Source organism: Euprymna scolopes, chromosome 3 (genome assembly GCF_053919585.1).
Source record: "Euprymna scolopes isolate OS-2025 chromosome 3, ASM5391958v1, whole genome shotgun sequence".
NCBI classification, from domain to species: domain Eukaryota; kingdom Metazoa; phylum Mollusca; class Cephalopoda; order Sepiida; family Sepiolidae; genus Euprymna; species Euprymna scolopes.
Genome location: NC_136484.1, coordinates 156,009,362 through 156,033,476, shown reverse-complemented (window position 1 = coordinate 156,033,476; position 24,115 = coordinate 156,009,362). Strand labels below are relative to the sequence as shown.

Genomic DNA, 24,115 nt, shown 5'->3' with positions numbered 1-24,115 from the left:
TTGTGCAAAAGATAAAATGGAAAATAGTTAACATTCACACACAAGTTCCCCCCCCCCCCCGTTAATAGGATGATAAAATTCACATCATACATCTCTTTATTATAGCGTGGAGGATTGCACTAATTGTTTATGATTGCTTTCTATTAAGTATCTGACTGATTTTTTGACTTGCATTAGAGCAATAACTTTAATCGATTTAGGCTGCTATTTAGCACTATTTTATGTAAAATATTAAATGCTAATAATTGGATTGTACTTTAAGTAGTAATCATTTATTTCAGAATACAATTTGCAAGTTAAAAGAAATACATATACTTTGCCTGCTCAACCTCAGCCAGAATTCTTCCCAAATGGCCACCAACATCAACAAAGCAGAAAAGAGTAATTAGACAGTACTAAGATGATTTCAAGAATTCCATAATGATAAAAAGAACTTTGAATATAAATATAGAGAACAACTATGCACTCTTGACAATATACATTTGAAAGTAAATAAAATGTATTATGCCATTCAACAATCTGGCTTCTGCTACACAATCAGGCTGTCTGAAAATACTGGCTACCCAACCTAAAATGCACTAAACATTGATGTTATTTTTTTCTTCTTTCCCTTTGTAAAACTCAATCATGTTTTGCAAAACCAAAAGCAAAAATCCCAAAAGAAAAAGCAAAACACCAAACAATTTGAAGAAAAAAATTTTTTTTTTTTTTTTTTAAATACTGGAGTTGGCATTAAATAAACCGAGATGGGTTGATATACCATAAAACAAAACAACCAAACCAGCCATTTGAGGTAAGTTGTTATGGTGACAAAAACTTTCTAATTACCTCCTCCCTTTGTGTTTGAAATCGGTAATTATGTTCTGACCAGCTTAATAGATGGTTAAGTGACATTTCCTCACTATTCTCCTTAATTTGGGCATAGACCCCAACCCTATCCTCCCAGTTCTGCTGGTGATAACATTTGCAAGCAAAAGGCTAGAAGCATATGGAACCCATTATGTTCATGTAAGATAACACCACGAATTCTGAAATTACTTGTACCCAAAATAACAAGCTTTTTTTAATATTGTTTTTTTTCTTTCCTCAAATCATTGTGAAAGCTAGTACTGTTAGTAGCAGTTTCTTGATAATGTTGCATCCCTGCGCCAGTTTTACAAGGGTTTTCATAGAACGTGCTCCGACATGCTCCCACCTCGATGTACATAGCCCCAACTAATCCAACAAAAAGCAAAATCCAACCCCTTCACTGTAGAGGCTTCTAGATGCTGAAAAGACTTAGTTTAATACTTTCTTCCCTCATACTGCTAGACTTTGTAATTCCCACCCTGTTTTTTGCTCCTCTGACTGTACTAACATGCAAAAGTTTAAATGTAATGCAAACATATCTGGAAAAAAAAAAGTGATTAAAATGTCTGCAACAGTACCATTCGTTTTAGAAATATTGGGCTTTTAATGAGATAAAATCTATAAATAATTGAACATCCAACATTTACTGTCGTAAACACTGCACATCTGTAACTAAATTAACATTTAAACCGTTCAAAATTCTATTAAAAACTTACCAAATATGTCTAGCACAAATGCCAGCCAAAGTGGATGTTTAAAACGTCTAATAACGTTTCAAAAACGGGAAAATACAGGTTTTGGTATACAAAATTAGATGGTCTAGTAATATTATAGTGAATAATTAACAAAGCCTAGTCCTCCTTATTTTAAGAAATGGTTTCTCAATACCGTCATTATTTAGAAACCTAGAAAATAGGCTCAATTTTTTTTTTTAGATACTCCAAAAAGTTCTATTTCAAAGTCCTTATTTCAATTAATTGCTTCAACACTAGTCAAAAAACACCACCAATCTACCAAATCATAGTCATTCTTCAACAACCTTAGAAAGAGACAATTAGTTAGAGTTCAACATTTGTTTTCCTGTAACATTGCATTACAGACATAGTTATAAATTCAAATGAGTGAAAAGTGACATTGAACGACTGGTTAAAATGAAAAACTCATAAAACTTCTCCATACAGGCTTACACATGAGATCAAACTTATTCACACACCACAGATCATATCTCTAAGATAAAAAAAAAAAAAAAAAAAAAAAAAATTTTACACACACACATATATATATATATATATATATACACACACACACACAAATGATTATACATTAAGAGCATGTTGATCTTGGCTTCAAATCATGTTTATGCATTAATGAACTGAACTAAAAGAACAAGTAAATAACCTTTAAGGTTTTATAGGTCGAGTTGAAAACTTGCATAATGATGCGCATCAATATGCTCCCTTGCTCGACAACAATCGCTAATCCCAATGCTGTGTGCTTCTCTTGTTCTGGCCATGTCATCATGTCTCACATTGCTGAGGAGGCGAGCACAAGTATATATATTATTCAAATACGGTAGTGTTTGAATATATGGTTAAGTGTTAGTTTTACTCATTTAGAACTGCTTTAAAGCTTCACTGCTCACTTATTTTGCAGCCAAAGTTCAAATTTTTACAGTTCATAGGTCATATTCTCGGCTATATTTTGAAAAAAAAAAAAAATTTTTCAATTTTCGTTCAATAAAACAAGTTATTAAATTACTGTATTAAAAAATTCTCAAAATGTGTAAGGAACGTAGCGACAGTTTTTTTTTGGGGGGGGGGGGGTTATTGGCTGTTAGTTACCATAGCAACCAAATCTGTTATGCTACCCCTCAAATCGGCTGGAAATAGAGATGATGACCAAAGATATTAAAAAAAAAAAAAAAAAAAAAAAAAAAAGATACACTAATAATTCATCACTGTCCCGGTCTGTCACTCAGCTGTACTGTCGCTAATAATAATCACAGGTAACAAGTGAAACAGAAAATATTTCAATTTATCATTACAATAAATGGATGTAGAATTAACTAGGCATCTGATTGGCTGAGAGTACTATGTGAATATATAAAAACATGAAGCAACATCAATTCCATGCATTAGCCTGACGGATCCTCATAAGGATGAAATGTGGAAAATTCTGTATAGCTTAATTGCCATATATATTTTTAAAACTTACTGTCTAGTTCTACTTACATATCAAACACTGTCGAAGTAAATACTGAAAATATTTACACACACTATATATATATATATATATACACACACACACACACACAGCGAGGAGTCTTCATTTATTAAAAATAAAATCAATTCATATAAAAAAAAAAAAAAAAAAATGTTCAGAATGCAACAGACATTATAAAAATTGCAGCAGCTTTTATAAGCAAAAACATGGTGACCTCTACTCCCAACCAGCAAGTTTATATAAAAGAATCTATAAACAGAATCTCCTAGGCAGCTGCATTTCAAGAACAATGGATAGAATGCATAACAAAGCATCAGGAAATAAATAATCTATGAATTATTGTAATAAGTTAACAAAACTAAGAAAGATAAAGCACAATGACCAACATCTAGAAACTTGCAATCATCTGTTCAGGTTTTGCATTTTGATCAATGAACAATAAATAGAAAGGTGTTCTTGAGATGCAAACATCCAAGCAGCAAGTTTAGTTATGAAAATATTTCAAACTAAGGCACAACAAACTTCTGACTGACAGAGCTTCTATTAAAGATGGTTAGACACGTCTACTTAATTTTGTTCGTTTGTATTTTTTATTTTTTTCAAGGGAGACAATTACATGAAATCGTACGGCATTAAATGTCACTGATTTTTGTGGTGACCTCTATATAAATACCCTCGAGCAATCCAACAATCTTACCTCTTCACTGTAGAGAACCCCCAGATGTCAGAAAGCCTTCTACTCTAATTGGTTTCTTTCTTCAAACTGCTAGATTTTGGAATTCCCTATCTGTTTTCTGCTTCCCTGACTGTACTAACATATGGAAATTTAAATGTAATGTGAACACTTCTTCAGGTGTTGAAAACATGCTACTTTTTCTCTAAGGAAAAGAGGGTTGGCTCTGCATTACAAGAATTCGAACCATGGGTTTGAGGGTGGGTCCGTAGATCATAAGGTTAAATCTTCAGGGGTCACTTTCGTATTGTTTAAAAAGTATCTATAACTTTATTAATAGAGCTTTGTCTTTTTAATTAACAAAAACTAGGTAATCTGTCTGTAATGAGGGGAGTACTAAAATATGAATCTACTAGCATTTCGGCCCAGCATTACCCAGGTGTTTGGAGGTGTATGCTGAGCAAAGAAAAAAAAAATGATCAATTTTTTTTTAACTTTGACCCTATTATGACCTATTATGACTCCTTAAGATTTATTGTTTTGGGCTCAAATCGAGTTATTAAGTTAGATCCATGTCCAAGGAACCTATATCTAAAATTTTAAGTGTTTAGACCCCAAATTGTCGGAGGAGTTTGGTAGAGTTCTCAAAGGTCAAATCGTTGAACTTTGACCCCTTAACAACCAAATTTCTGGCCGAAAACCGATCACATAGATTTTCCCAAATCTCAGTAATCTGTATATCAAATTTCGAGTCTGTAGACTGAAAATTGACAGAGTTATTGCAAAGGAAAATGTACACAGACACACAGACAGACAGACACGTTCACTTTTATAGATATATAGATTTGCATAAGTTGGGGGGGAAAAAAAAAAAAAAAAAAAAAAAAAAAAAAATCAGTGTTACTAAATTTCTCATTAAAAATAGTGCAAAGAAATTTTTAAACACTATTGTACTATAGCATCTATTGCAAGGGGAGGGGGCATCCATTGCGCATACACATAATAAAGTCTGACTGCTTCTCAAATTATCCTCTTTTTCTTAAGCATTTAAGAAAGTTACATTTTTTTTTTCTTTTTAATACTCCATTGATTTTCTTTTAATTAAAATAAGTATTTCATATTTTCCCAGGCAACATCAGGGTATAGTTTTTTTGTTTTGTTTTTTACTCAACTTCACCCCAAACAAGGCATATCGCCACTTGGATGTAAGGAGCTACTAATTGGGACCATGCCTAAGAAAGATTAAGTTATTGGTTGAGGTTACATTTGAACTTCTGCATATCAGAACAGGTAGCAGGAAGGGGAATTCTAAAGTCTAACTGTTCAAGAGAAGAAGCTATAAGAGTAGAAAGCTTTTTCTGGCATTTAAGACCTCAGTGAAGGGGTGTAATTTTGTTGCTAAGTGGATTTGTTGGGGATATGTACATCGAAGGGGCACAAGTGCAATGAGTTCAGAGCACATTCCATCAAAATACTTGTAAAACAGGCACAGGGACGCAGCGATGGGACAGGGGTTAGAGCCTAGTTGACAAAGTGAAACCTACTAGATTGGAGACTTTTTGAACCCTATCCAAAAAGGGTGAAACTAGTGGTAGATGCACCAGCCCAGATGTGGCAACAATATTCCATGCATGGGCAAATGGTGGTCTTGTAGAGGTACAGGATACCCTCAGGTGTGAGTAGTTTTCTAGCACGATAGAGGGAGCCCACCTTCCTTATAGTAGACTTTGCAAGGTCCTCAATGTATTTGTTTCAGTTTATATTTCCTGTGAATGTTAAGCCAAGGAGTTTGAAGAATTCTCAGGTAGGGAGTTATTTGTCAGCAGCTTCGTCTTACTAGCATTACATGTTACCATCCATTTACCATTGTTAGTTATAAATAAAAATATTCGTAAATAAGTTCTATAAGCAGAATTTTATATGTCAAAGCCAAGTAATTAACCAGAACACCCATCCACTTAAAACATTGCTTTTCAGTTATATCAACTTGGTTTCAACTACAGGGTGGTCACAAAGTCTGGCTACATAATCTACAGGATTTGGATTATCTTATATGAATCAAGCATCAGTTTTTGAGTGGCATAAGAGATTCAAAGAAGGCAAATCGTCTTTGAGGGATGGTGAGAGATATGGGAGGAGTAAGGAAGTCAGAACACCAGAGTTGGTTGGTCAAATGTAGATTATGTAGCCAGACTTTGTGACCACCCTGTAGTCAATATTTTTTGTATAAATAAAGATGTTCCAAAAATGTAATTCTATAAATATAGTATCCATTTCTAGTATAATAGTATTTCTAATAGTATATTTTCTCATCTGCTGATTGCCGAGTTTCAAATTATTCAAAAACATAACAAAATTAGGCATGAATCATTCTTATACTAAACATATCAAGAGGTACAAGTGTTCATGCTAATATTAGAAAGAATAAATACTTATCCAAAAACTATGTGTCAAAATTGCACAAAATTTTGGTGGTATGAAGCACAAATAGACATGCAGAGTCAACACTAATACAGTTGCTAATTTTTTTTTTTTTACATAGGCATAACCACTTATCAAGGCTAGAGACCACTCGAGGATAAGGGTTAAGAGTGTACAGTAGTCAATTGGACAATATAGTAATCGTTAGTAATGGAAATTCGGTAAATTTGTTAACTTAAGTGGAATGGCTCATCAAGAACTTGTTTATGTTGGACTTGGAACCAACTATATTGTAGTCAGCTGGAAAGCAGGAAAGCGGAAGACAATTCCACAGGCGTGCAGTTCTAAGAAAGAAGCTTTGTTCATGGAATCTATGTTTAGGTTTAGGCATAGATAAAGAGTGGGGGGAATTATTGATAGTGTTCTCAGCTAGACGAGTGTTTCTTGTTAAAGTTTGGCAAGGGGGACCATAGATTGAAGCTCAGTCGAGCACTTGCCATGAAAATAACGATAAAGCAGAGACAAACTCGCAACATCTCTTCTGTGAGAGAGGTTGCAAGGAAGAGAAAAGGACATCTCCTACGAGGCTACGAAGTCTATTTTGAACTATCAAGGCAGGACAGTCCTTTCTAGCAGCTCCTGCCCAGATGTGGCAACAGTACTCCATCCTTGGACGTACCTGGCTCTTATATAGATAGAGATAATAATAATAATAATAAACACTTATGGATTCAAAACAATTTAGCAGAATTCCAAATTTAGTATGAAATACATTTCATAGAATAGATGTTTTATAGGAGGGTGAATATTACATTACTAATAGTAATAGTGCTTAAGATTTATGTGTTTAAAATTAACAAAGGAATGCTAGATATAATAAAATTCAGCATACTAAGGATGTTGCTTGAAGCAGTATGCGTGGTGTGTAAGATGCGTTTGAAGGCTATGACAATGCCATTTGATAAAAATAAATTAAGACAAGGTAAACAAAATAAATGAAATATTTCATTAATTTTCTATTATTACTAGTTCAGCCCGGCTTTGCTCGAGCCCTATGTACTGTTCATAACTTGCCCTACATGTGAATAAACTTTATGTAAGATTTCAAATGTTTAAACCAAAATTTGAGTAATTTCATAGAGACTGCAGAGATTTTTTTTAAAACTTTGATCCCAATTTTGACCCCTTAAAATTTATCATTTTGGTCTCAAATCAAAATACAAAGTTTTACCCATGTCCAAGTTACCGACATCTAAAATTTCAAGTCTTTAGACCAAAAATTGGGGGAGGAATTTGGTAGAATCTGCAAAGGCCAACTCTTTCAACTTGATCTTTTGGCAGCCAAATTTTCACTCCAAAACTGATAAGATGCTTGCCGCATGTTTGAATACCCGTTATGTATAAATTTCAAATGTTTAGACCCAAAATATGCTGAGTAGTTTGCTAGACACCCCAAAAGGTCAAATCTTTTGAACCTTGACCCCTTGGCAGCTCAAATTTTTTATCCAAACCGATTAAAAAGCTTGCCCTATCTCTGAATACCCTTTATATAAAATTTCAAATGTTTAGACCAGAAATTGGCCGAGTAATTTGGTAGAGACCGCAAAGGTCAATTTTTTTTTTTTTTTTTTTAACCTTGACCGCAATTTTGACCCCTTACCATTTATTTTTTGGAGCTTCAATCAAATTAAAAAGTTTGATCCATGTCCAAGTAATCTACATTTAAAATGTCAAGTGTTTGACCCAAAATTGGCAGAGGAGTTTGGTAGAGTTTTCAATGTTTAAATCGAACTTTTACCCCTTGACAACCAAATTTCTGGCCAAAAACCTATTAAAAAGATTTTCCCAAATCTGAATATTTTCGAGTCTCTAGACCAAAAATTGACAGAGTTATTTGGTAGAGAAATATACACAGACACACACATTTTCACTTTTATAGATATATAGATTTATTTATTTACTATGGTAATGTGTCGAACCAGGATGGTATCGGTGGTGTTATGCCCTTTGAATTTTCAAGGTAGACATCATCTTTAGAAAGAAAAAATATGTATGACCACTTGGTTGAAGTGTCTTTTTTGTCAAGAGCCAGAAGTTATAAGTGAGTTTCATTAGACTCCTAGAGAAAAATCAAGTTATTATCGAAGTGTGAATGGATGTTTATGTTTAATATTAAATTATTTTCATGATATTTTACCAGTAATAATTATATTCTGTCTTTCATTTAGAATACTTATTAGAATACTAATTATGATTAAATAAAACATCAACAACAATCTAATAGCTGGACTAAAAGCCTACTTTTATCTGTTAAATTCAGCTTTGTTTACTGCTTCCAACCATATCAACATACAGAAACTTAAAATAAATGTAATGTGAATAAACATTATGTTGCCCATTTCCCCATCTTCGTTGCCTTCCTTTAAATCTGGCCCCCATCACAGTAGTCACAATGGCAACATGCTTTGTCTGTGCGTAAATAAAATAAATTAAAACTTTAAAAAAATAAATTAGCTTACCAGAAAAAGATAAAGTCCAGTTATAGAATTCCTGAATTTCTAATACTTTGTCCTTTACAACTTCCATCTTGTCCTGTGGAAAGAAAGAAAAGGTATTTTTTAAATTTGCATCGAATTTAATATAAAAATGGAATAATCAGGTATATATAAAAAATATGTAATATTTTTGTTGTAATTTTTTGATAATTATTACTGGTGTTAATTAGTTCCCCTGAATCTTGGAGACTTTCCTCCCCTATATATAACACACATTATTACCCCATTTTTAGGGATATATATATATATATAGATAAGCATTACAAGCGTATGCTGTATTTTCGTGGACATCAGCAATATTATATACCTAATGTGCTTCAACAAGTCATATCTTTTTTATTTGTTAGTCAATTTTTTTTAAAATTACATTGAAAGAGAATAGAATAAGCATTCCAATGATGTTAATTTATTTTTCTTTTATGCTCCAAGTTAAAAATGAAAAAAAAAAGCGGTAAAAAATGACAACAACAAAAAGGAAAACTGTTTTTTTTTTAATGTTTACATTTCATACGTTACGTTTGGATACATATGTGCAGGGTTAAATTTGATTGGGTATGGCTGAAATTTTACAGGCTACATAAACAAAGAAGTCCATCTCTACTGGTCTTTGATTTTTATTTTTACAAAGTTACGACTGAGCAAAGTTGATGAAGAATATTTCAAAATTGATAAGATAAATCGGTATATGTCTTCTATTTTCATATAGATAATAGTTACAGAATTATTGTCATGTATAATATGTAATGTTAATAATTATTAATTGTGCAGAAATTTCTTTAAAATGTTATCTTTTATAGAAATTCAAATCCGCTTAAAGGAAAACGGCTCGCTATGCACTAACCATCGATGAGCTGCCTACAGTCAGGGTATTAACAAGTTTGCATTCCCTTTAAAAATAGAATAACTGTTTTTTCTGCTTTCAAAATGAAAGCAGAAAAGTTTCATTTTTTATTCTGAGTTTGTCAATTTAAAAAAATTATCAAGTTTTTCAAATTTGATTTCCAAATAATACTATTTTGTTGTCTTTAACACTTTTAGTACACATGTACTAAAAGCGTTAAAAACAACAAAATAGTATTATTTGGAAATCAAATACATGTACTAAAAGCATTAAAAAAAAAAATGTATTAAGTACATGCGTTTGTTTTTAGTGGTAAAAAAAATCATGCTATGCTGAAATAATAACATTATTTAAAAACCCATTCTTAACATTGGGAAGGAAGGGTGTTTCTAAGTATTCTGTACTTTCACCTAACAATTAAATAAAATATATCGTGAAACTTGAATTTATTTTTAACTCATTGTCAAGACCATATTTTCGAATCTGTAAAACAACCCCTTTTTTTTAACTGAATATATCTAAATAATTAGGTGGTTTAATAAAGAATTTCATTGGTGTATTTTGTAAATTTTTACCTTGTTTCCACCTTAATATTTTTCTTTAAAATGACTATCTTTTAAGGTGTTCTGGTATGCTGAAAACGAATATCGCATTTAAATTGTCCGCAAATAAGTAGCTTTTCGGATATTAAGCAATGTTATTTCTTATGTTATTGCTGCTGGCCATCTTGGTACATGCGTTTGTGCATAGTTTCTCAGGGTTATGCTTGCACATACCAAGATGGCCAACAGCGATAACATAAGAAATGACATTGCATAATATCCGGAAAACTATTTTGCAGAACATTTAAACGCGGTATTTATTTTCAGCATACCCTAAAACCTATAAAAGAAATCATTTTAAATGTTAACGTGGAAACAAGGTAAAAAATTACTGTTTCATTTCTTTGTTTACATAGTTTAATTTTCAGTAAAAGAACAGAATAGAAATGACAAAAATTACCATCAACTGGTAAATATATAGTTGTTTATCAGAATTCCTGGTATCCTGGTACTGTGAAAGCTACATCAAGGATTTATGTAGAGTACGATTTATGGTTGCATCACAGAAAATAGGGGTATATTTTGAGCCAGATAGAGAGGATTTACAAAATTGAACTGGTCCCAAAATGCATAAGTTCTGGTCGAGCATGGAAATTTCCATCTTTTACAGAAATTCAAAATCTATATGAAAAATTTTCTTCGATTTTTTTCTGAGATTAATTCATATCTACTCAATTTTTTTTTGTCTGTGAGGGGAGTAGTAAATACCGGCCATGAATGCTCTTCAGGTATTCAATGGCTACACCCCAGATTAAGCTCTCCTTTGGTGATAAGGCAGGAAAATGCCTGCTCTCAAAGCTATATTTAAATACCACTATAATACTTAGTTTTGTTCATGAATAGACACCCATTGTATGATACCATGCGCCAGTTTAAAGAAAATTGAAATTTGTACATCTGAATTCATGGTTTATGGTAAAGAGATACATCAGATTTGACTGCATAATCAGAAAGAGCACACAATTTTACATAAGAGTGCCAAGTTTCAGGAGAATAGCTTGAAAAATAAATAAATGTTGGCAAAATTACCGAATTTCTTGAAATTCGGAGGTCCGTAATTTAGCCCACTTTCTAAAGAAAAATGTCCACGGAAATGCCTAAATTTTGGCACTTAAAATTCTCATAACTTTTGAACTACTGACGCTATTTGCATAATTCAAACGGTTTTAATCATCTTTTACACAGCTCTTTTCATGCAAGTTGATAAAATAACAATTATCTAAAAAGAATTAAAAAAATCAACTTGTAATGCTATATATAGCACATACATCGTTTATTTTATTTATAAATAAATTTATCCATGGATACTGTAGTAATGGTGAAACATGTCCATGGATAACTATTTTATCTATAAATATATGGATACAGATAAAGACAGACTTTTTAATATGTAGATTAAACAAAAAAGTTCAGTTACTGTACACAAAATCAGATATGTAAAAGATATAGAAGGCAAAGCACATAACAGCATCTTCAAAAAATATGTACATACATAATACACCAACGTGGGTATTTTTGCTAGCTTTTATTTATTTTTTTTTTTTGTCTGTAGAGAGAATTGTCAAGAACAGAAATGTCTGGTGGGGCCAAAGATCAAGAACAGATGAATGCAAAAACAAAGATATATCAGGTAAGGAATTACAACATCACAGAAGGTAATAAATATTAATTTAGTAATGGCTAAAAATGAAGCTGAACAAACATGAATTAATACATGCTAATAAATCAGAAAAATTGATGCTCTCATTTTTTCACAATTCATCTAATAAATTTGCAAGTATAATTTATAAAATTACTATTAGAGTGCCTACAAAATGATGAAATCATACCATCAGCAAAGATTTTTGGCTAAATCACTAAATCACAGCGCTAGTTGATGGCGAGAAAAAAAGTTTTGTGTAGGCATTAAAAATGTCATTTTTGGTTGTTAAATATTACATGTTGAATCATTTCAAGTTAAAATCTATTAAGAAATGCACATTTTTTTATTGAGAAATACACTTTAAATGTGTAAACTTTAGGTAATGAACAAGTTATCCACTATGGCTTTATGTCTCATGGCTACGGATTCAAAATATGTATTTTTCAATAGATTTTAACTAAATGATTCCCCATGTAATATTTAACACAAAAAAACATTTAATGCTTACATGGGATTTTTTTCTCGAAAATCCATTCATGCTGTGATTTAGCAACTTTGCCAGCTTTTTATCCAGAACTGTAGGTCTACGAAACAATACTGCAAGGATGTTTCCCAGCGAACTACAATATGGACGTTTTGAAGTTCAAGGTAAAAATGTTCTTGTTGAGCCGGCCCTTTAAATAATTAATTTTTACCATCACCAATCATCACTGTATTATCTCACAGGACACTCACTAACCCTTATCCTCGATTGACATTTGAGCCTTGATACACAGTAACTATAACAAAAAAATATTTTTTTTTAACTTACAAATGAATAAATACTTCAAATAAATATTAAGTGCAAATGTCCTTACTGCCATAATTTTAATCTTTCCTGCCTAGAGCAATTTAGCTTCAGTTAATTTGAATATATTTGTATAGCTTATTAAGGTATTACCTTATTTTCTTTGCCTTAAAAAAAATAAAAATAGAAAATAAGACTAACAAGAAAGCTTTATTTTTTGGTACATTTGTAGATTATCGTATTCATAGGACATTATTTAATTTTATTATTTTAGAACTCTAGATGGATGATCAGTTTTATATATAAATTTAAAATGATCCTTCATTTTCACGCCATAGTCTTTTATGGCAGTTAATAAAAAAAAAAAAAAAAAAGTATTTTACCATTAACCCCAAGTCAGAGTTAGGGTTAAGATTATGATTAGGTTAGAAAATCAGAAGAAATGTTTTGAAAAATAATTTCCTTTTTTCGTTAAAAAAAAGATTAGGCTGACACTACCTTTATCACTGAAATGAAATAATGAACTTTTATCATTTTTGAGATTAGAAGATTATTTAACTTTTCAATACTTGCAAAAGCATTTTTATAACTGTAATTGTTTTTTTTTACATAATTAAAATAATCATGAGAGAATTTTTTTTTCATTGAAAATAAATATTCCTGCTAATAAGTATCAATATTTTAATTATATATTAAAATATAATTTTTCATTCAACTTTCACACTTGACAAAATGTATTAGTTTTACAACTTTATAAGGATCATGTTTAAAAGTAGATATTTCTAGTTTCCTTTATTTTCACACTTTAATATGAAAAAAAAGGAAGGGAAAGGAGAGGAGGTATCCTTGTATGTGAAATAATCACATGAATTATAATAGTGTACTAGTGAAAAACCATATTTATCACCATCGTTTTTATGCTTAAAACAAGACACCTGTGACTGTATGTTATATATATATATATATATATATATATATATATATACTATCACACCTGCCCTAGAACAGGTAAAATTAGTTGTGGCCCCCTCCTCACAGAACATATACTCACCACTTATGTCTTACAGAGATTAAAATTAGAATATAATGATACTAAACCTTATATCTACAATTAATTACATTATTTTGATTCTAGAAAATGCCTAAAACTTGGGGGTTAAGCTTAAGGAGTTTGAAAAGATTGAAATTCTGTGAATCTTGGTGATTTACTGCATAATAATTATATATTAAATTTAATGTAAATCTAACACTTGTATTTTCAAATGAAAGTTTGTGCCTAAATTATGCTCCATAAAAACTTTAACTACTACAAAGAAACTAAAATTTGGAGAATATTAATTTACACAATACCTATTAAATTTTTTTTTTTTTTTTTTTTAAATCGGAAGTATCTGAACTTACACAAAGGCCTTCCTTCCATCTTTTTACATGAAAGTAAATTAAACTAAATATAGCCCACACACCCTTCTAACAGTGGTTTTAAAATTCATAATGATCAGTTAATTAGTTTAGGAAGAAATCCTGTACGTACAAATATAGAAACATACCTAACTTTAAATGAAAAGAGATGAGTAATATATAATGTAATAATTAGCATTGTAATTCTTGTAAAAACATTGCTTTTTCGTTATTAGAGCAAAAATCAAAAATAATGAATTTTCATTAAAAGTCAATGGTACCTACTTACTTTTTATGTCAATTTCAACTAACAATGATATCTAGTTTATTATATCACAATTAGTAAAATATTACTGCATTATTACATAAAACATACTTTCATGATATTTCATTGATATCAGCCATTAATTGTAACAAGACAGACTTCAGTTACTTCCTGTCTTCATACTGCTTATTTAAGTATAATGTGCAATTTACTTCAAAAACTATTTTCATTAATACTTAACTTTCTACTTATTTTTTGTAATTTTTGGATACATTACTAATTTCGACATGACTATTATATAGATATCCTTGGTTTTTAATGAAAAATATAAAAATAATTATTACTCAAATAATATAAGAAATTTTATGTTCATTGAATTAGTTTACAGTCCTAATACTTCCTGATATCCTTGAAACAATGATTTACATATATTTCTGCCATGCAGGCAAAATATTTGAGTGGATATGAATAAATTTTGGTTTCATAGCCACACTACTAATAGATTCTTAAGAATCCCAGTTGAAACGTATGGCTTTGTGTCCGTTTGGATTCCTAAGAATGCTGCTTCTATAATGAAATTGCAACAGAAACGTATCCACATATATAGGCAATAATGTTTGTATAAATAAATTTATATGAGATAAAATAAACTAAATATAGGTATATATGAATTTGTCAGTTCAATAAGGAAAAACATAAAAAGGAGGGTTATAAATGTCCAAATCTAAAGACTGTCCAAAAAGTTACTTAAGGGTTGAAAATCTTTACCATTTTACTATTTATGATTATTTCTTTTTCTCTATTTCAGATATTTTACAGATAATATTTTGGAAATTAATTATGGATAAGTATGGCATTGAAAAACGTACACAAGTTGTGACATTGTTTTACCAAAATCAGGAGGTCAATCGCTATCGCAATGTTAAATGGCCACCATGTTCCCCAGACTTGACCAGCCCCAACTTTTTCTTGTAGGGATATCTTAAAGAAAGAGTATGTTAACAAACCCCAAACCCTGCAAGAATTGAAGGCAAACATCAGGAACGAAATAAGGCAGTTAAATCGCAATTCAGAGATTCTGCAATCTGTCATGAATAATGTTTTGAAAAGAGCACAAACATGCGAAGCTGAAAATGGACAACATTTAAAAGAAATTATTTTTTATAAATAAAGATTGTTTGAGTTTTGCACCCCCCCCCCCACCCCCAATGTCTTAGATTTAAAATTAAAGAAAAATATCATCAAAAGTAAAGAATCTATTAAGTTCAAAACTCCTCAGTGACTTTTTGGATACCCTATACATGGAAAATTCATAATCTGACGATTTCCCTTTCATAGACAAAAACTGAAGCTATTTTTCTGATAGTCACTGATTAAATAATGGTAAAAGAACCAAACAGCAATTGTACATTTTCTCGGTGCTGTGGGTCACTGCCAGAAACAAATTCAAAGTAAAAGTTAGTTTCAGTCAAGATTGTTCTTTTTGACTTCCAGTTTATGCTAACTATTTGGCTGGATAATTAGACATGGTCAAGCAGATAAGAAAACCATTCTTAGCATAGTGAAAGAAGGGAGGTCATGTTATGTGAGAAGATAATTATTAATCAGAAGGAACTATATCTTGCTGGTCAGTGTCATCCCATTTGCAGAGCAAAAGCCAGGAGTCAAAAAGAGCAATCTTGACGATAATCCTTTTTCTTGCTTCTCAAGTGTTGCTTATTGTAATAAAAACGATTTGATTCTTTGTTTAGTACTAATTTTTGAATGAACTTCATGTACTGTTCATGTATTTCTTTAACTCCTTAAATGTTCAACAACAAACTATAATAAATGTACATTACTGTATTCAGTTGTTTCTTCTATGGAAGAAACGGTAGCAGTGAATGTTTAAAGTATCAAGCCTCAATTGGACAATATCTCAATCAGCAGTTTCCTTCCACAAATCACAGCATTTCACATGCAATATAAAAACATAAACACCAACATTCCTTCAACTTTTTCAGTTTCCTTTCAGAGAACAAAGCATGTCACTAGTCAGCTTAGGTCTCTGGGCTGGAGCACCATGGCACACACAACTAGAAACCATTTTGAACTTACAAGTTTGCACTTATACTCACCTGTGGACAATACAAAAGCATGTCACTACTAGTTTGCTCATCTTTCACAATGTCACACACAAACTTATGAAATAACATATCTATCAACTTTTGGAACATTCCGAGACACACTGAACTCATTCAATACTCTCTACAAAACCATTTATTCATATATGGAATATTATTACCACATATCAGCCAGTGCATCAAAAACTAGTTTATATGTATTGAACAGAGTCCAAAAAAAGTCTTCAATCTAATAGATCTCACACTGTCAGCCAAGCTCCAACCTCTATTCTATCGCGACAATGTTGCATCCTTGTACTTGTTTTACAATTAATTTAACGGAATGTACTCTGACGAACTTATAACACTGATGTCCGTTCAATGTAAATACTCTCAACAAACCAGACAAGCAACAAAGCAACAAAATCCAACACCTTCACTGCAGAGCCTCCCTCCCCCCCCGATGCTAGAGAGCCTTCTACTCTAAAAGTTTCTACCCTCGAACTACCAGACTTTAAAATTCCCTCCTTGTATCCCGCTTCCCTTACTATACTAGCATGCAGAAACATAAGCATAATGTGAACAAACATCTCGCTGCTCAAGTCCCTACTTAGAGAGTGCCTGAAGGCATGGTACTTAATTCACAGTTGCCCCTTACATACCAGTGGCAATGTGCCGTGTTTGGAGTGAATAAGAAGTATAAAATAAATTGTGTTCTCCAAGTTGTCAATAAAAATGAATTATTTTGTATGGACCATCATCATTCCTCCAGACTTCTCCATAATCATTTTCTTCTGACGCCCATCCATGTTAGTAACAATAACACTCGTGTATGCAGAGAATGAATTATTTCCAAACATGCAGTCAATGATAAAATATGAATATTGACCATTCATATTTTGCAAAAGAAAACAAAGGCCACAACACTGATAAAAGATAAGCAGTTGTGTTTGAAGCCTATGTCAATGAAATTTTGTAGAAAAACATTGTTGAAAATGAGACAAAGTAAAAAGAATAAATAACTATACTGAAAAATTTAAATAATTTTCAATTATAGATTATTTATCAATGTATTGTGTTAATCCAGAAAGGTATCATAGTGTTATGTGCTTAAATTTTGTCACAAGTTGCTTCCTTACAAAACAGAAAAAAAAACTGCATTTGCACAGGTGTATAATAAGAATTAAATAAACTAGAATTACATCTAAATGAAATGCATAATAATATAATTATTACTGGTAAAATATTGTAACAATAATTTAAATAATATCGAACATAAACACGCACTCGCATTTCAACAATAAGTTATGATTTTCTGCTAACATAATGCCATAGACATCCTATAACTTCCAGCTCCTGGTAAAACAATCTCCGCCAAGTGGTTGTATAAATTTTCCTTTCTGAAGATGAAGTTATACCTCAAAAATTCAGAGAACGGAGAACACCACTATACAAATCTTGGTTCAACACATTATGTTGGCAAATAAATAATTTATAATCGAAAATTATTGAAGTTTTTCAATTTTGTGATTTATTCTGTTTATCTCATGTATCCAACAGTGTTTTTCTACAAAACTGTACTATCATAGCCTTTAAACACATCTCTTTATGCATACTGCTTCAAGCAAACTACATATTTCTGCATTAATAAAAGATACTTTTAATTATAAAGTTGAATTAAAAATCTGATTTTTAAAATGTCTAATGAAAACATAAAACTAAAGTTGGCATTTAGTAATTGTAATATTTATCTTGGAGAAAATTCATTAAATGCAACAAGGAATAATTCGCATTTGTCAGACATTTTTTATTTTCATGAAATCATTTTTCTTCTTTTAAGAAAAAAAAAATGACTTTAAATTGCTAAGATTAATAAAATATTCACATTAGTTTTAATTTTTATAAAGTGAAAAAGGGTTATTTCTTTTTTTTTTAACATAGGATTGATGAAAACTAGTGATGGGGTGATACCAAGATTTTTACAGATTCAGATCCAAAAATTGCATAACTGCCTGAAAAGTATTTTTTTTATTTATTTATTTTTTTTTTTTGAGGGAGGGAAGAATCCTCGTCTACTTTTAAATATAAATATAATTTTATTTGTAATTGAACAAACTTTTTAAGAACTTGATAAACTCATTGTGAGATGGTATTTTATATTCTATATTTTGTCCTATTTATCCATGTATGCTATATTATAAGTGCCATTTTTACCTAAATTCATTATTGTGATCAATGCAGTTTAATTTTACTGGTTTATCATTAGTACCAACAATTGAAAAAGTTTTAACCAATAAGACAAAAGATTTGTTTTTGTATTAGGTTGATATTTTTCGGATTTCAATATTCCCAAAAGTTTTCGATTAAATCATCCCAACACTAATGAAAACATCTTTAAAAATTAAAACAATTTTAAGGTCAAGGTTAAATGTAAAGGTCAGGTCAAGTTTAAGTGAAACCAACCGAGTTATAATGATGTAATATCATATCTAATGTTTTTTTTTTTATATATATGACTGCATCTTATCATTGCACCTACATATACTTACTAAGAATATACAGCAGACACAAACTAGAACAAGGATACATAAATACATTATTGAGCAATAAGAAAATCTTATTTAGCAGCAGGTGGAAGACATTAAAGTATTCCACTATACTGATTGAATCAACCCAGAAAACAAAAGGAGAAAGAAAATCATGTATTCAATTAAACAAATTCTACATATCACTGATCAATTTTAATAAAAGACAGGAATATCTCCAAGGCTGCCTGGCACGGATTAAAATGAATCTGGTCAGAAAAGAAATTCTTCCCGACTAGGACAATTTTGTTATTGATTTTTGCACCAGTTTTCCTTTTGGCAAAATTGGATTCTCCCTCTTCATCGTTATTATTTTGACCTTGTCTCACATGTAGCCCCTCCATCAGAAGATGGTAAATAAAGACTAAGAAACAAAAGGTATGTCCTCGGGGATAGGGGTGGGGGTATGTATATAAAAAAGTGTAACATCTTTCTCAACTTGTATAGTTTGGAGTATTCAGAGTACTATTCTCAACCTGATTGTTATTCTCACATCTCAGCTGACGTAACCTGATCTTAAGATGCATCTTGTAGAACTCTGCACGGAAGCCTTTATTCAATCCGTGCTCTAATTCCACTAACTATGACCATGTAGAAGTCTTAAATAATTCACAACTGTATTTTTAGTATTACCTGCACGGAGGAGTGAACCTCAAAGAGTTTCATTTAGTGTGAATGATACCAATACAATTGTGAATTACTCAAGATTTATCTGGTCATTATTGCTGATGGAACAAAAGCATGCTACCCCCAGGAATTAAATAAAGGATTCTGTTTGAAATTATGTGCAGATTGCTTAAGTCAATAGAAAGATTCCAAGTTCGACAAGATACACTTGAAGGTTGGAAGTTACATTGACCAAAACGTTGTGAAAATAACACTCAAGATGAGAACAGTAGTCGGAATAATCCAAATTATCAATCCTCATTTTAAAAATTCAGACACTTTCTGTTTCAATATAACAGAGAAAAAAAAAAGTGGGCAGAAAGAAAAAAAAAGCTGTCCTACTTTAAACTTAGTTCCAATATTATTTTTCAAACAGTTGCCTGTAAAAATAAAAAGAAATAAAACAAAAGTAAATTTTTAAACCTCCATGCACTAATTTGGTTCCTAATAACTTCAAGGAAATGAATATTTTCTTATTTTTATTACCATAATTTGATTTGTGTTTCATTGAATCTGAGGATGTAACCTTTTTAAGTTTATTCTTGTGTACACTCTTACTTTCCATCATCCAGACAAACACAAAACTTTTCTTTATAAAATAGACTAGAAGAATATCTAGCCCAAGAAAGGTAAAAATTACCCGCTCCCCTCCCCCGAAGAAAATAATTTTGCAACACTTATGTCTTCTTACTGAGATTAAAATAAAGATATAATCATACTATACCTTATCTCTAGAATCCTTATTCTAATTTGATTAAAATACATGACACGATTTTATTCTAGAAAATGTCTAAAATTTAAGGCTTAAGCATAAGGAAGTTATTAAGAGATTAAAATTCAAAGAATCTGGCTTGATTGGTGTCCAATGACTATGAATCAAATTTATTCAAATCTGAAACATTTAAATTTTAAAGTGAGAGGTTGTGCCCATATCACGCCCCTAAAATGTCAGTTAAAATACTCCAAAGAAACTGAAAATTAGGGATTAAGTCTAATACCTATTGTTGAAATTTCACAAAAATTGAATGTATCTGAATTTTCATGAAGGGCTTCAACTCGCTTCCTCTTTGACCCCCTTTTCACAAAACTAGATTAAACTAAATATAGCTCACATGGTCAACCCTTACATCTAGTCGCCGTAATAAAAAATTTATAATAATCAGTTAATTAGAGTAAGAGTGAATCCTGTACAGACAAAATATATAAACATATACACATACTCAACCTTATATAAAGATTACATACAACAGTTCAGTTTAGTTTTACAGCATACACCAACCCCTTTTCAGGGATTTTAATATTGAAACAAGTGATTTTGATAAAATTTTGTATACTAAGTTCTTAACCTTAAGTGATTAATATCTTGAAAATATTTATTCATGGTGTAAATGTATACTATGTTTCTGAATTTTTGTCCACAACGATTCGTACAAAGTAAAATTCAGTTTAAAGTGGCACTCTTATTATAGAGGTTGAAGGTTCACTCCTCAATGCAGGCAATAGAAATAATACAATTGTGAATTACTTAAAACTTATGCGCAGTCATTCTTTTTAATGTTATTTAACTCCAAACTAGGCACAGTGCCACTTTGATATAAGGGGCTACTAATTGGGACCAAATTTATAGAATACTATGTAGGGAGTTAAGCAAGGAGATATCTGTTCACATTACACTTGAACTTCTGCAGGTCAATACAGTTAGGGAAAGCAAGGACCAGGGATGGAATTCCAAAGTCTAGCAGTTTAAGAGAAGAAACTATTTGAGTAGAAGGTTTCTCAGCATTACAGGGATTTCTACAGCATAGGTGTGGGATTTTGCTACTTGTCGGGGGGGGGGAGTAAAATGCTTCGAGATCGTCAAACAACATTCCTTCAAAATACTTATAAAACAAGCATAGAGACATAACATTTTGGCAATGAGACAGACATTGGAGTTTGGTTGCTAGTGTAAATCTTTTTTTCATGGCCAATAGAACGGGAGTATGCTACTCCTGTGAATTAAAGAGTTCCATTCAAAATTCCATTCAGATTTTGTTCAGATTCCCAAGTTCCACAAGATACACCTACAATGGTCAAAACATTGTGTGAATAAATCAAAATAAGAATTGTCATCCGAATAATTTATAGTAAATGTATATGAATGTCAACTCAGAGAACCTTCACATTCCCTAATAGGGAGGGATTGCAGTTTAAGGTTATATACAGGATTTTACATATCACAGTAGTTTAGTTTAAGCATTTTTTTAAAGGCTTCCTAAAGGTCACAGATTGGAGGTGTTGCAATATTTTGGATGTATAATGGGGTATGATCCCACACAATTGGACGATTCTATTTATAAACGATGCTGCTAGGAACTGACAAATCGAATTAATTCATGTTCTGCTACCAACCAATCAGAAACCAGAATTGCTCCATAAATATTAAACCTTTTCTCTAGCAATTTCACATGTTTTGTTTTTTTTTTTGTTAATTAAAACAATGCGCAAAAAAAAAAAAAAAAAAAAAAAAGGACATTTTTGAAAAATAAGAAAGAGAACTAATGTGCACAAAAAAATAAAAATCAATTGTAATTTCTGCACGCCTTAAAATAAGCATGCATAAAGTATTTTGTCGAAAAGGAAAATTACAAAGAGTTTTTTTTTTTTTTTTTCTTTTTCAGCAAAAGTATTTAGTTACGCATTAGTAGGTTAAAGTGTTAATACAAATGAAATGGATACAGTTTAATGCCTTGTCCAGGACTATTTTTTTTTTTTTTTTTATATATATATATATATAGAAATTTATATACCTACAGGGCCGTGGAAAAAAAAAAAAAATTATTCAGTCGAATCCCCCAACAAGTTTTGAGAAAAAACGCTGTAACTTTATTTTTGTTGCGGGTTTCGTGAATACATCAGCGATACTTTGTTCTGATGATATGTAATTCAAAATAATGGATTCCTTTTCACCTCGTTTTTATGAAATGGTATTTTATATCTATATGCATAGATCTTTGGTTGATTATCGTGTTCTGTGCTAAGACTATACTGGCTTGATTATCACAATTAATTACTACGGGGCTTTTAGTTAATTCTGGCTCTAAAATAGTCTTTAGGATATTTTTAAGGTACAGTGATTCCTGGGTTATGTGTGTGATTGCGATAAATTCTGCTTCACACGTACAGAGATACAATCTGTTGCTTTTTAGATTTCCATGAAATAATAGGCCCATTTTCTGAGAGTCTGAAACAGTATCCAGATATACTTTTGTGATCTTCGTTGTTTCCCCAGTCTGAATCTGAAAAACCTTTTAATTTTAGGGGATTTCTTCATTTTCTAAATACTAACTTCTGTTTTTTAGTTCCTTTTAAATAACGCAGGACTTGTTTAGCTCTGTTTAAATCCTTCATTGTCGGTCATGATAATTTTTGTGACAGTTTTGTTACTGTATAGCATATGTCAGGCCTGGTTGCAGTCATTAAATATATAAGACTACCTATAATTTTGCGGTATTCTTTGTCATTTATTATTTCAGATTCTGTGTGTATATTTTTATTAATATCATTTTCAACCGGTGTAGAGCGTTTCTTTTAAATTTTTAAATTCCAAATTTTAATAGTATTTTGTCGATGTATCTCAATTGAGTCATCGTAACAAGTCCTTTGCTTTGAGTAAATTCTATCCCCAGAAACCAGGATATTTTGCCAAGATCGGTCATTTTGAATCTTTTACTCAATTTGTTCTTAACATCGGTTAACATTATGTTACAATTTGATGCGATTAAAATATCGACCCACAAAACCAAAATCAGTAGTTTATCGTCTGTGTTGGGTATATAAACAGGGGTCTACAGCGCATTGTCTAAATTGTTGTTTAATAATATAATCATGAAATACTGTATTCCAACACTGAGCACTTTGCTTTAGACCATATAATGACTTGTTAAGTCGCCACACGCTATTTTTATTTTTCATTATAAATTCCTCTGGAGGGGTAATATAAATTTCAGTCTATTGGGGCATTCAAATAAGCATTTTTTACATCCATTTGATGGATGTTTAGGTCATATTGTGATGCGATTTGCAGTAAAATTCTGATTGTCATTAGGTTTGTGGTCGGTGAAAACGTAGAAAAATATTCAAAACCGTAAATCTGAGAGTACCCTTTAGCAACAAATCTAGCTTTGTACTGTTCTACACCTGATGCTGTAGTCTTTTTTGAAAAGACCCATCTTGTAGAAATAACATGTTTATCTTTTGGGAGAGGCACTACCGTATAGGTATCATTTTCGGTTAAGGCATCTATTTCTTTTTTTCATGGCAATTTTCCATTCATCACAATGTTCTGAATTAATTGCTTCGTTAAAGCTTTTTGGCGCATTTTCCATTGAATAGCAATAGTCGATTTGATAATCTTTTATACTGTCGACCACAAAAAAATTGGGTCGCCTTCTATTTCTTTTGGGATATCTTTCGACTTTATCATCATCATAGACACTCTTGTCTCCGTCATTTTTATTGTCTTCG

At 31.2% G+C, this 24,115-nt stretch overlaps 1 protein-coding gene and 1 long non-coding RNA gene across 3 annotated transcripts in view; one reads left to right on the top strand and one right to left on the bottom strand.

Moving 5' to 3' along the window:
• The window catches only part of LOC145260069 (very long chain fatty acid elongase 4-like), a 100,497-nt gene that overhangs the window by 30,952 nt on the left and 45,430 nt on the right, over positions 1-24,115 (bottom strand). For both annotated transcript variants that reach the window (XM_080118003.1, XM_080118002.1), the window contains one exon: positions 8,686-8,758. In XM_080118003.1, coding sequence (XP_079974129.1) covers positions 8,686-8,758 — 73 coding nt within the window. The remainder of the gene's footprint in view (positions 1-8,685; positions 8,759-24,115) is intronic.
• Positions 684-15,192, top strand: LOC145260095 (uncharacterized). The gene is made up of 3 exons (XR_013864243.1): positions 684-793; positions 11,717-11,794; positions 15,065-15,192. It is a non-coding gene; the product is annotated as an uncharacterized LOC145260095 (long non-coding RNA).